At 37.1% G+C, this 13,091-nt stretch overlaps 3 protein-coding genes across 6 annotated transcripts; 2 read left to right on the plus strand and 1 right to left on the minus strand.

The window, feature by feature from the left end:
• Positions 1-456: 456 nt before the first annotated feature.
• LOC137835914 (putative pentatricopeptide repeat-containing protein At5g65820) lies at positions 457-2,888 on the plus strand. Its single transcript, XM_068644670.1, has one exon. The coding sequence runs from the start codon at positions 585-587 to the stop codon at positions 2,565-2,567; it is 1,983 nt and encodes a 660-aa protein (XP_068500771.1). The 5' UTR covers positions 457-584; the 3' UTR covers positions 2,568-2,888.
• Positions 2,889-4,902: 2,014 nt separating this feature from the next.
• Positions 4,903-10,198, plus strand: LOC137835913 (lysM domain receptor-like kinase 3). 4 transcript variants are annotated; one of them, XM_068644669.1, is made up of 12 exons: positions 4,903-5,003; positions 5,553-6,163; positions 6,707-6,784; positions 7,110-7,400; positions 7,765-7,898; positions 8,015-8,104; positions 8,207-8,312; positions 8,542-8,693; positions 8,776-8,873; positions 8,958-9,090; positions 9,491-9,598; positions 9,855-10,198. In XM_068644669.1, the coding sequence occupies exons 2-12, from the start codon at positions 5,560-5,562 to the stop codon at positions 10,017-10,019; spliced, it is 1,959 nt and encodes a 652-aa protein (XP_068500770.1). In that variant the 5' UTR covers positions 4,903-5,003; positions 5,553-5,559; the 3' UTR covers positions 10,020-10,198. The 4 variants fall into 4 exon arrangements, with proteins under 4 accessions (XP_068500770.1, XP_068500768.1, XP_068500766.1 ...); XM_068644667.1 differs by having other exon boundaries at positions 4,986-5,003; positions 7,110-7,433; XM_068644665.1 differs by lacking the exon at positions 4,903-5,003 and having other exon boundaries at positions 5,127-6,163; positions 7,110-7,433.
• Positions 10,199-10,716: 518 nt separating this feature from the next.
• LOC137835915 (clavaminate synthase-like protein At3g21360) lies at positions 10,717-12,396 on the minus strand. The gene is made up of 2 exons (XM_068644671.1): positions 11,620-12,396; positions 10,717-11,364 (listed from the first exon to the last, which is right to left on the minus strand). Exons 1-2 carry the CDS (start codon positions 12,219-12,221, stop codon positions 11,004-11,006), a joined length of 963 nt encoding a protein of 320 aa, XP_068500772.1. The 5' UTR covers positions 12,222-12,396; the 3' UTR covers positions 10,717-11,003.
• Between the last annotated feature and the right edge of the window lie 695 nt (positions 12,397-13,091).

The raw sequence follows: 13,091 nt of genomic DNA on the forward strand, positions 1-13,091 counted from the left end.
TTTGAATTTTTATTTTAAGAACGCAAAAAAACTCTTCCGATATATTTTTCTGGAACGTATTATTTTTTATTTTGGATTTTTATTTTTAAAATAAGGAGTATTTTTGAAATTTTAAAATTATGTTAAATGCGGCTAAAAATGTTGAGTGTAGGAAGAATTTTCATCAGACAAAAAAGAGTACAAAAAAGAAACAACAACATTAGATTAGGGTGTTGCTACATTTTTTTAATAAACTCTTTTTAGTGTATTTTTATTATTAATTAAAACTTATTAAAAACTAAAATATATATATACATATATATATGTAATTAATCAAATTTATTTTACCTTTCTTGTAATCTACTTTTTAAGTAATTAAGTAGAACAAATATTTCTCTGCATTTTAGAAAATAATATTATACTTTATACTTTATACTTAAAACTCACTAATTAAAAACATAGGCATTTTTTTGTTCTCTATTATAACCTCTGAAGTTTGTGTCTACTCAAGTAATGAAGAAAGACATTTGAAGGAAATTGAAGATGTTCTTTGTAGTGTCGTAGATTTTGAAATCATCGAGCACACGCAAAACCCTCAAAGGAACATGCACAGATTTTCGGCGCTTTTCTTCAGAAAACATGGTTTGGCTCCCTTTCTATCGAGAAAATCATTGGTAATCACACCCGAAGACACCTTCTGCCATTTTTTCTGTACTACCTCTGAGGTAAGTTGTTCTCAAACTTCTTCACAGTTACCCACACATTGCAATTCTAAAAGCTCAACACTTGACAGCAACACCAACAATGGCTTAACAAACCAATTTGGCCTCATTCGCCTGCAAGAGATTTCAATTGACCACGCAAACGATCGAAGCCATGACGAGTTTGCTTCTGATGTGGAGAAGGTTTATAGAATATTACGAAAGTACCACTCTAGGGTTCCCAAATTGGAACTTGCTCTCAGAGAATCTGGAGTTGTTGTGAGGCCTGGATTAACTGAGCGTGTGTTGAATCGATGTGGTGATGCTGGGAATTTGGCGTATAGGTTCTATTCCTGGGCCTCTAAGCAATCCGGTCATCGACATGATCAGGATGCATACAAGGCAATGATTAAGATTTTGGGTAGGATGCGGCAGTTTGGTGCTGTTTGGGCACTGATTGATGAAATGAGGCAGGAGAATCCTGAGTTGATTACTCAGCAAGTGTTTGTTATTTTGATGAGAAGGTTTGCCTCTGCAAGGATGGTTCAGAAGGCGGTTGAAGTGTTGGATGAGATGCCCAAGTACGGGTGTGAGCCGGATGAATATGTTTTTGGGTGTTTGTTGGATGCTTTATGCAAGAATGGAAGTGTTAAGGAGGCAGCTTCGCTGTTTGAGGACATGAGGTATCGGTGGAAACCGAGTGTGAAGCATTTTACTTCATTGTTGTATGGTTGGTGTAAGGAAGGGAAGCTTATGGAGGCCAAGCATGTGTTGGTTCAGATGAAGGATGCGGGCATTGAGCCAGATATTGTGGTCTATAACAACTTACTCGGTGGGTATGCTCAGGCTGGGAAAATGGGGGATTCTTATGATCTTTTGAAAGAGATGAGGAGGAAGGGTTGTGAACCAAATGCAACGTCCTACACAGTTTTGATCCAGTCACTTTGTAAACATGAAAGGTTGGAGGAGGCTACGCGGGTATTTATTGAGATGCAGAGAAGTGGTTGTCAGGCGGATGTCATCACATATTCCACATTAATTAGTGGATTTTGTAAGTGGGGAAAAATCAAAAGGGGGTATGAGCTTTTGGATGAGATGATACAGCAAGGGCATTTCCCAAATCAGGTTATTTATCAGCATATCATGGTGGCCCATGAGAAGAAGGAGGAACTGGAAGAATGTAAGGAACTGGTGAATGAGATGCAGAAGATTGGTTGTCCTCCGGATCTCAGCATCTATAATACAGTCATTAGGTTGGCTTGCAAGTTGGGAGAGGTCAAGGAAGGTGTTCGGCTTTGGAATGAAATGGAATCCAGTGGGCTCAGTCCTGGCATTGACACCTTTGTCATCATGATTAATGGTTTTCTTGAGCAAGGCTGTCTAGTTGAAGCCTGTGAGCATTTCAAAGAGATGGTTGGAAGAGGGCTTTTTACTGCTCCTCAATATGGAACCCTGAAGGACCTGATGAATTCTCTTCTAAGAGCTGAGAAGCTTGAAATGGCCAAAGATGCTTGGAATTGTGTCGCAGCTTCTAAAGGGTGTCAGCTAAATGTGAGTGCATGGACAATCTGGATTCATGCACTCTTTTCAAAAGGACATGTGAAGGAGGCTTGTTCATTCTGTATAGACATGATGGACAAGGATTTAATGCCGCAGCCAGATACTTTTGCAAAACTTATGCGTGGTCTAAAGAAATTATATAACAGACAGTTCGCAGCAGAGATCACGGAGAAGGTAAGGAAAATGGCAGCTGATAAGCAGATCACTTTTAAGATGTATAAACGGAGAGGAGAGAGGGACTTGAAAGAAAAGGAAAAGGAGAAAAAGGATGGGAGGAAGAGGAGGGCTAGACAACGCCAATGGGGTGGAGACCGTCAGAAATTATAATTTTCACCAGTGAATTTTGACGTAAAATATGTAGCATCCCAGAGGAGTGTGATTTTTGGCAAGAATTTGGTCATGAAATTCAATTGAAAGGAAATTAAATGATTCTATTTCCGTTCAATTCATTAGAGAAGCTGCGTTTTCTCTGATGTATCAATACTCACCAGTCAAAATTCTTACTATCAGAATTTGAGAGCTTAAGAAAAGGAGAAAGGAATTGAAAATGCTATTTTGAATCTGAAATTTCTACTAGGTTGACTGTAACATAAATGATTCAAATTAACTGTTAGAATAGCTCTGTTATGCACTATGCTTTTCTTTTTACTATCAGATCTCCACTGTTGGCAGAATAGCTCTTAAAATTTTATCCGCTCTTTGCAGCCTTCACTTGGACGGATTATCCATGATTGGCTAAGAACAAGAATTCTAATGATTAGTCAAAATCTCTATCAATGATCAGAATAACAGTTGCTAGCATAGCTCTTATAAAATTATCTTCCCTCTTGGCAGATTATACTTGGATGGGTGCACTTACCATGCAAGCCAGAAAAGTGGAAATTTGTTATTAACTTCCTTTTTCCAACTTTCAAGTGCAGTCTTGTGAATTTTCCAGTAAATCTGTTTACTGTCCATTGGAGGAGAGGAGTTTGGGATTGACTTGCTCTCCTCTGTATTCATGTTTATGTTATGTGATGCTGACGATGGTTTGTTGTACCGGAATACTTCTGGAAAGCCTGCTGGTCATCCCTCCACCCCTGGCACGGATAGATTAGGATTGAATGATTTTGGTTAAGTAAACTTTACACTCACGGGTAGGTTGGTACCCAGTTTTATGGGATATATCCCCCTCATCCAAGAAATCACGTATGTGTAATACATGTGTATGGTGTTGCGTGATCTGGTCAGCTAGTGACTGATGTTGTATGAAAATGTGATACTTGTTTGAAAAACCTTCATTTACATAATCAGCCACGGGATTTTTTTTTCCTTTTTGTTAAAAATGTTACTTCAACAAGATTATGTTTGTCTTCATTTCCATTTCCTCACTTAGGTGCCTTGTCTTGTCTACATGTGCATATTTGAGGTACATAGTGTGAAATTGAATGCCATTTTTACGGATATCTTCTGGGTTATTCGTTTGGTGGCAGGCAACATGGCGGCAACTGGACAACTTTATACAGTCAGTCAACTAATAAATCTTATCTTTCATGTGTACAGATGGTTCTTGATAACTTCTTTCGGTATCATGTCTCCCTGGAATTTTGATATCTGAACCTTGTAGTCTCTACTTTTAATCTGGTTTTATTTCTTAAAAGTAATTTTGTTTCTATTTTTTACAACAAAAGGTTACTGTGATAAGGTTAAAGTTTGATGATCATGCTAACTTTATTCACAGCTAGTGCTCCAGTAACTAAGAAATCATCAAGCATTTCAAATGCCATTAGTGGAAAAGGAGGAGGAAACTCAAAGGATCCCAATTAGGGCAATATACTTTCATTTTCAAGGGGGTTTGAGAACTGCACCAAGAATCCAATGTTCAGAAGAGATGATCCTTTCACGGATCATTCATCAATGCTAATTCCTTCATAATACGAGGATATTGCATTATGCAGTTCTGGATCTTTTAGTTCTTGATTTGAAAGAAAATATGTTTATATTTTCTTCTTAATTTTTCAGATATATGTACCGCTCCATTTAATTGTTTTTTATGTTACGGAATTGAGTTGATATAAACTATGCTACTTAACAAGTGAAAATAAATTTTATATATTGTATTACTCTTTTCATTTCATAATCATTTATCGTAAAGATTTAATTTAGTTATTTTAACTGAAAGGAGATTTAAAATTTGTAAATCATCAATAGTTTTAGAATAAAGATAAAGGATCAATGAACGAAGATATTGGATCTTAAATATACTAAATTAATTATAAATTTCAAGTGTTAATTAATAGTTATTAATGGTATATATTTTCTGAGCTCTCATCTGATAGAGTGGGATCCAAGTAATATTTATATCAGCAAACACCTTGTCTCAGAGTCCATGTGCGACACTGTCCTAGACTCCATTTTTATGTCCCTCCCAGAGTCTCTATTCTCTACGGCCATCACTACAATACTCCTATATTTGCATCCAATCATTGTCCATTCCTTCCCTCTAATCACCACGATTTGCTAATTGACTCTTCCTATCTGAATGTCCACCTCTCTTCAATGCAACTCAGAAGCAGCAAATAACTCTTTTGTGTCGGTTGCAGTGTGTCAGCAACTAGTTAGGACCTTGTTACCGACGCAACTCTTTCATCATTTAAGACCCAAATGTTTTTTCCTTCTGTTCAAGAAAAGAAATCATTTACTGTTCCTATCTTTCTGTAATTAGAAAAACCTCAACACAATAAATTAATGATTTGGCTTTGAAACTCAAAAACAACTGTAGAAGTAAGCAAAACCAACTTTTTCCTTTTTTAGATGTAAAAATGTTACTACTATGCTATTATTTTTCGTCCCCACTAGTAGGTTCTTAAAGTTTTCTTGTTTCATTGTTTTCAGTTCATAATAAATGTTGTGCTTACAGTCTCTTCATTACTTTCTTCTTCCATCAACCATGCAGCATACGTTTCCGTTGGTTGCTTGTCAAATTTAGCACATTCCCGTTTATCGTTTCATCAATCACTACATCATCACGTATCTTGTTCATGATATTTCTTTTGATACTATTTGAATTGTTTCAAATTGTTGAAGAATAAGAACAAAACAGGATTTTTAAGTTAGAACTTGGAACTGCCACCCCTTGTTTTACTCCGAATCTGTTCTTAAATGTTCCATTACCCTTCAAACTTGGATAAAGTTTCTTCATCTATTGTCCTTATTCTTTCATTCTAAACTACTTTCTCTAATCCAAGTTCCACTATTTTTCCCTGACCCTCAACTCAAATTTTATTACCATTTATCACAGACTTATAAACTTTTATTCTCGTTTGTTTCAAGCAAAGAGATGAATCATCCAACAAAGCACCGTTTGAGGTTGTTACTATTACATATAATTCTGCTTCGTCTTTGTTGCACAAGTTCTTATCCCACGCCAACAAACTGCACCGACACAAGCCGCGTTTGTACTTCGTTCTTGGCCTTCAAGCCTAAACCAAACCAAACCTTGCCTGTGATACAAAGCATGTTTGACGTGTTGCCCAGTGAGATCACTGTCGAAGACAATGGCTGGGATTATTTATTCATCAGGAAAAACTGTTCTTGTGATGCTGGCATGAAGAAGTTTGTGTCTAACACCACACTCACAGTGAAATCCAATGGAGGGTTTGTGCATGATTTGGTGAAGGAAGCCTATGATGGGCTTGCTCTCTTGCCCAACACGACACATTGGGCAAGAAAAGATCATGGTGTCATACCACTGAACTTGTTCTGTAGCTGCTCCAGTGGACTGTGGAACTATTTGATGAGCTATGTCATCAGAGATGGGGATAGTGTCGAATCACTAGCAAGCCGGTTTGGGGTTAGCATGGATAGCATTGAGACAGTGAATGGCATTGACAATCCTAGTAGCTTCACTGTTGGTTCTCTCTATTATATACCTTTGAATTCGGGTTAGCATCTACAATCTTCTTCAACACTTTTATTGTGGATCCATTCGAAGCATTCGCACATTCAGCAATTCAGAACAGTCACATGAGATTAGTCTACTCATTTTATCTCGGTCAATAACTTTAAAATACACACCCAAGATCTCAGTGGTTTGATCTTCATTCAATGGTTATAAATGGTTTGAATGTGTGAATGCATGAAAATATGACTGCTGCACTAAATCCATTTCCTTCTACTGTGTGCTGCATTTATGTCTGTATTTGTTTGAAAGGGACGTTTCTTGTCTGTGTAGTTTTATTGATGCTTTAATAAGATTAAAATTGCTTTAAGTAAGTGGATTTTACTGGTTTCATTTTATAACTAATGAGGATTTGGGAAATTGGGCTCCTTCTAGCAATTAATGTTCAATAGTTGGGATTTGGATACAGGGAGGGCAGTACTTTCTAGCATTAAAGTTGAACTAATCTTTTGATCACCTAAGCAAATGTAGTTGACTAAATTTTTTAGTCTTGGCTGCAATGTTGAATTTTTTAAGTGAATTGCAGTTCCTGGTGAGCTTTATCACTTGAAGAATGACACTTCTCCAGTTCCAGTCCCTTCCCCATCTGTAGATGAAATTTCAGGTATGGAACAGCATATAATGGAAGAAAGGAGAAACCATTCTAGTTTATGTTTAACTGTTCTGCCAGTGTCACTAAGCTCTGAAATTCAAAGGGAAACATTATTTAACCAAAAAAAAGTTTAGTACAAAATTCATGTTTAAAAAGGCACTTTTTGGCAAATTCTGCATTTATTTGCCTTTTTTTAATTTAGGACAATATTGTTTATACACCTTTTTCTATTACGTAAGTCTTAACTCACGTCCCAATGCACGTTTCTTGCTCTCTTTTCTCTCAAACAAGTCAGTTATTATGCAAACATTGAGTATCTAATTTTCTTTTCCTACAGCTGAGCAAATCAAGCAGAAGGATCGTGTACCCCATGAATGGATTGTAGGAGGTTTTGGGGTTGGTCTCGCTCTGATAATATTAAGCATTATTGTCTGTGTGTCCCTGAGATCACCCAATTGCTTGGTTGAAGCCAGAAATAATGCAAAAAATTCTGCAGGAAAGATCTCCAATAAGTTCTATGTTTTTGGCAATCCAAAGTTGTTTTGTGGATGTGGCAAACCTGTGGACCAGAAGCAAACTGATGGTGAAACCAGCAATCACCAAATTACCTTGACCAAAGCATCTTCGTGTAATCACCCAACTAATTGGATTGGACTCTCGAGTATACACTTTTTTCTCATGTTAATTGAACTCAGATTTGTATTCAAAACTTTAAACTTATACACACACTTACACTCATCTCTATGTGCCAATTTTGGATTAAAATTGCTAATCCCCTTCCATGCATCTCCAATTCAAAAATGCACTTCTTTAAGAAAAACTTCTTTTAAATAGCATTATCTTTAGGAGTTAGCTTCTAGAAGTTTTATTAATTAATCGGATGGATAGGGAAAGAGATAGGCAAATGGGACAGCTGATTTAATTCCACCAATACTGTGATTTGCAGTTTAAAATGAGAAGCCATGCATAACATACTTTATCTGTTATTGCAGCTCTGGTACCTGACATGATGGACATGGATAGGCCTGTGCTTTTTTCATATGACGAGATTTTTGCCTCAACAGATGGTTTCTCTGATTCAAATCTACTTGGGGGTTCTGTTTACTATGGTCTCCTTCGTGACCAGGTTTGTGGCCATATACTTTTAATTCGGTTGTAGAAAAAAGCAAGTGCTTCACCAGAAGGAAAGTATGAGACAACTATTATACTCCTACTGATTTGGCATGCATTTAAATCTTCCAGGAAGTTGCTATTAAAAGAATTACAGCTACTAAAACTAAAGAATTTATGTCAGAGATAAAAGTTCTGTGCAAGGTTCATCATGCTAATCTGGTAATGCCTTATTGTCCGCAATAAATTACAAACTTGTTTTATGAACAAATTCCTTTCAGCAATTCAAGAGCTTGAGTCCAATTTCTTATTAATTTTGTCAAGGTAGAATTGATCGGCTATGCGGCTAGTCATGATGATTTTTTCCTTATTTATGAATATGCTCAGAAGGGTTCACTCAGCAGCCATTTGCATGATACTCAAAATAAGGGTAAGATCATGCCAGCAGTTAATTTACTCTAAAGCATTTTCGTTTTATTTGTAGCAATACTTGAATAAAATTTCTAGTGGTATAATCAGTAGTACTGATCAAAACTTCCTATTCAACGATGAGGATGCTTGAATTGGCGTTTGGTTACGACAGTCACTTTTCCATGTTGTCTTGCCTGAACATAATGAATATATGGTTCAAGACCTATTTTATTTTGTCTTGCTTATAGGTCATTCATCTCTTCCTTGGATCACAAGGGTCCAGATTGCACTTGATGCTGCTAGGGCCCTTGAATACGTACATGAACATACAAAAACTCGCTACGTCCATCAAGATATCAAGACAAGCAACATTTTACTTGATGCTTCTTTTAGAGCCAAGGTACTAACAAATTTAGACAGCATTGAATTATTTCTAAATGTTTTACAGATTTGCTGATTGCCAGATCTCACTATTTCTACAGATATCAGATTTTGGGTTAGCAAAACTAGTTGGTAAAACAGATCAGGGAGAAACCACAGCATCCAATGTTGTAAATGCATATGGATATCTCGCTCCAGAGTATGTCTGTCTGCTTGTACACAATCACTCCTCTTATATGGAAAGAAAAAAAATGATTTATTTTCTATTTATAATGTTTTGCAGATACTTTAACAATGGCCTTGCAACGACCAAAAGTGATGTTTATGCGTTTGGTGTTGTTCTTTTTGAGGTTATGTCAGGGAAGGAGGCCATCATTCAAACACAAGGTCCTGAAAAACGATCATTGGCATCTAGTGTAAGTTCCTTATGAGACATTACAGTGCAAAAATTATCACTGGCATGGCATCTCTATTAGAATATAGTTAACTAATCATAGCCGTCAAGTCACTAATATATCTGGTAATGATAGGATGTGCTGTGTCTGGTTTGAGGATACTAAATTTGCGTACAACAAGCAAACCTTGAATCAAATGCGATGAAAACTAAATAACTTCTTTGCTTTGACTTTTGATGTATTACATATTCTTTTTATTCTAAACTTGATGGCTGCAACATGTTAAAATTGTCGGGTTTTTAATTTATTATACACCTCTACATTTTCTCCTTGTTTCATTTATCATGCATGTTCTTGAGGTTTATTGTTGCGAATTGTAACTGTTTTCTGAGGCAAAACCTTCATATTTGTTGAATTGCAGATGTTGGCAATTCTTAGGAACTCACCTGATTCCGTTAGCATGTCGAGCACAAGAAACCTCGTTGATCCTACTATGATGGATCTGTATCCCCATGATTGTGTGCACAAGGTAAGTTGACTTCTCCATTTTCTACTATAATATTTATGGTTTTGGGTATTTGGTTTTTCACCCAAGAAGCTTGAAGACTGTCCAGCTCACAGCCTAACCAAGAAAATGTTAAATTTTTTTCATAGTTTCTCTTGGACTAATGGAAAGAAAAAACAAAACAAAAACTACATCAACTTTGAAGTGACATAACATTTTGCATAGGTTTTACTCTTCTGACTCATTGATCTTGGTGTTTTGGTGTTGTGTCCGTACATAGATGGCCATGCTGGCAAAGCAATGTGTGGAAAAGGATCCCGTATTACGCCCTGACATGAAGCAAGTTGTGATTTCCCTCTCACAAATCCTGCTGTCCTCTGTTGAGTGGGAAGCTACTCTTGCCGGGAACAGCCAGGTATTCAGCGGTCTTGTCCAGGGAAGATAGTTTAAACATCAACATCATTTTCGCCCACTACTCTATTATCTTCTCCTCTCCCTTTTACAATAGAAATACAATAAAATATGAGCTAAGACTTGACATTGAAACCGATGGATCAATTGTATTTTATAGGTCAAAGTTTTGAAAGTTAAAATATGTTGTGATGGAGTTGAGAAAAGATTTCACTGCGCTCTGATTGTTACCGACATAACTTGCTATTTCATTAATATACATGTTTGTACTCATTAATTACTTGCAATGTTTACCCTTTCCAAGGGCCAGATTTGGCAAGGCGTGATGCAATTTCCACATTCTATGGCTGTAACATTTGTCCCAGAATGTTGCTTCGTGTTGAATCCATGCTAGGACAAGCAGTTCTTTATGCCTGCCAAGACATGCTATTTCTTCTCGGGATAATAATAACTGAATTTCGGATTGCTTGTTCACTAAATCTAACAAGACATGTCTTTCCACTTCTTGTTTCAAACTTATAATGCTTAACATTTCAAGATTGTCATTGAAACTTAACCACCAATAACTACCACCAACAACTATATGGACCAAACCTCACTCTAACACCCTAATAGGAAGTTTAAAGAAGCATTAAAACATAGTGTGAGAATTTTAACCACGAAAATGTGTTAATACTAACTCATAAGCATAAGGATCCAACTTATTCCTATAAATAGATTGAACACTATCATGCCGAACAATATCATGCCAATTACGTATTTATTAAACATTTATTACATTCAACTACCTAATACCAAATACTGACTTGACCGTCCGACATTTCAACTTCGAATCGAGACCCAAGATGGACAATATCAGCACATAGCAAGAGCAGAAGAAGCCTGCCCGAGTAGGAACAGAAGCAGTTATTTTTCTAATATGGTAATAGTATACATTTTGATGTTACTGTATGAAATTACAATACAGACAGAACTGAAGGTGGTAGAAACAATGTGTGTGGCTAGCTGCTACAAAGGCTTACTTGACAAGGGAAGCTAGGACCCTGCGTGGTGGATGGAAAGATCTTCTGGAATGAAGGACGGCCCAATTATCAATCAAGAGAACATCCCCTTTTTGCCAAGGAATGGCCACAGATTCCTCTTCCAGTATCTGCAGACAATCATAGACTATATCAGGAGGTAATGGTTCACCATCCCCAAAGGTGACAGCTTTAACAGGATCATTCCGTTCATCTTTCCACCCAGTATAAGCAGCAACCATGCTGTTAAACCATATCTTCCGTTGTCTACTCTCATCATATTTCACACCCGGAATTGGACCCATAACCGTCTTAACTCCATCCTCCAACCATTCCAACTTCATACCCAGTTTAGCAGCCCTACAATGCAAACATTCCAAACCCCATCAATTTTATTTTTCTTTTCCATACAAATAAACAAAGAATGAACAATTTGCACTGAAATTTCACATAGACTCTTTTATTTCCTATTCCTACACTTCCCTCCATGATTGTTTGAAAAATATCATCCTAATTCATTTTTTATACTACGCCAACCCCAAGTGCTTGAACAACATACGAAACTTCAGCGTACGTATTGAATTTACTCATCAATAAAAAGAAACACAAAGCAACCTTTGTTGAGCGATGGTTTTGTCTGTGGTTAAGAAGGTTGATTTCCAGCCACGGCCAATTGGGGAAGAAGGGTTATCGTCTTCTCCCAAAACCCTGATGTACAATAAGCCATGCTTCTCTAGTCTCTCCACGAACTCGGGGTATTTGTCCTTCATCCTTTCATACACGACATGGCTAAGAACAATGGGGGTTTCGCCCCCACTCCCAGGCTCCACTTCGCAGAAGAAAAACAGTTTGGAAGGAAATTCAGGAACTTGAGCCATTTCGTGGTGGAAAGGGATCTTCTGGTCAGGTGGGGACTCATTGGCGGTGAAGACGCGACCGACGACATTGGTGCGGGGAGCGGCGCCGCCCACGTAGGGAAGCTCGTCGTAGCCGAACGCTTCGACGACGTCGTTGAAGTGGGAAGCGGTGGAGAGGGGGAAGCCTCTGAAAAGGACAGCACCCGATTGGAGGAGCAGTGATTGGAGGAAGGGTTTGTTGGCTTTGACGGAGTCCGTGAGAGCAATCGCACTTGCAGAGGCAGAAACCACCGCGGGGAATGGAACTCCGTTCACGAACTTCTGTCCGGGAACATGGATTTCTACAAAAGCAGTTCCCATGTTTTGTTTTCTTCTTTTTCTCAGTCACCAACCACGGAAAAGATAACGTTGATGCTTCCCATGCCGTAACCATATGAACTAGACGGAAACTCTGACTGTGACCAGGGTTTTGCATTATGCACCCCCATGAATGTAACCTGCACTCCCGTTAGAAGGTGAAATAATAAAGTTTCCTAAAAAATTATATTCATTCCTTGATCTTCTTTAATGTATGTCACGATACATTAAAAAATATACAATGTGGATACATTTTCAAATTCCACACTCCATGGTGGATTTATTTTTTAAAATCATATATTAAAATATGAAAGTGAGCATTGTCAAAGTTATATATAACAATAAAATTAATAGTGTGCATGGATAAAGTCAATCATCAACTACATGTTATTTTTAACATCTAATTTAATATTTGCATCCTACTAATCTAATATAAAGATCATAACTTAGCTTTTGCATAACAGTATTGAGACTATATTACATCTATTAGACCAACATTTTGCCATTCCATTTGCACTAATTTTCATCACATATGAATCAATATTATTATATAATGTAATTAAGTAGTTGGGATGTGAATACATTAAAACAAACAGTAGAAAAATAATTGAATCGTGTACATGTCAAGTACATATGAATCGTTGTATAGTAACATGTGTGGAAGACTTACTTCATAATGAGAATATAATGATATTTTGTTTCAATGATAAATGTACTAAAGTAACATTGTATCTGTTAACAATCACATGTCTCATATCAGACATAGTCATACATTTGTCTACATTAGCCTGCGAAGACAGTTATGTCAGTTAGAGAGTCATCTTTGTTACATAAAAGTTGGAAAAGCTGTCTCAGGGTATATCACAACTCAGT

This window comes from Phaseolus vulgaris, chromosome 5 (assembly GCF_000499845.2).
Source record: "Phaseolus vulgaris cultivar G19833 chromosome 5, P. vulgaris v2.0, whole genome shotgun sequence".
Classification (NCBI taxonomy): domain Eukaryota; kingdom Viridiplantae; phylum Streptophyta; class Magnoliopsida; order Fabales; family Fabaceae; genus Phaseolus; species Phaseolus vulgaris.

Coding starts and splice junctions, on each gene's coding strand:
- LOC137835914 (XM_068644670.1), top strand. CDS start 585: ATGCACAGATTTTCGGCGCTTTTCTTCAGAAAACATGGTTTGGCTCCC.
- LOC137835913 (XM_068644667.1), top strand. CDS start 5,560: ATGAATCATCCAACAAAGCACCGTTTGAGGTTGTTACTATTACATATA. Junction 7,434..7,764: donor TAATTGGATTGGACTCTCGA/GTATACACTTTT, acceptor CTGTTATTGCAG/CTCTGGTACCTGACATGATG. Junction 8,313..8,541: donor GCATGATACTCAAAATAAGG/GTAAGATCATGC, acceptor TCTTGCTTATAG/GTCATTCATCTCTTCCTTGG.
- LOC137835915 (XM_068644671.1), bottom strand. CDS start 12,221: ATGGGAACTGCTTTTGTAGAAATCCATGTTCCCGGACAGAAGTTCGTG. Junction 11,365..11,619: donor AAAACCATCGCTCAACAAAG/GTTGCTTTGTGT, acceptor TTTGCATTGTAG/GGCTGCTAAACTGGGTATGA.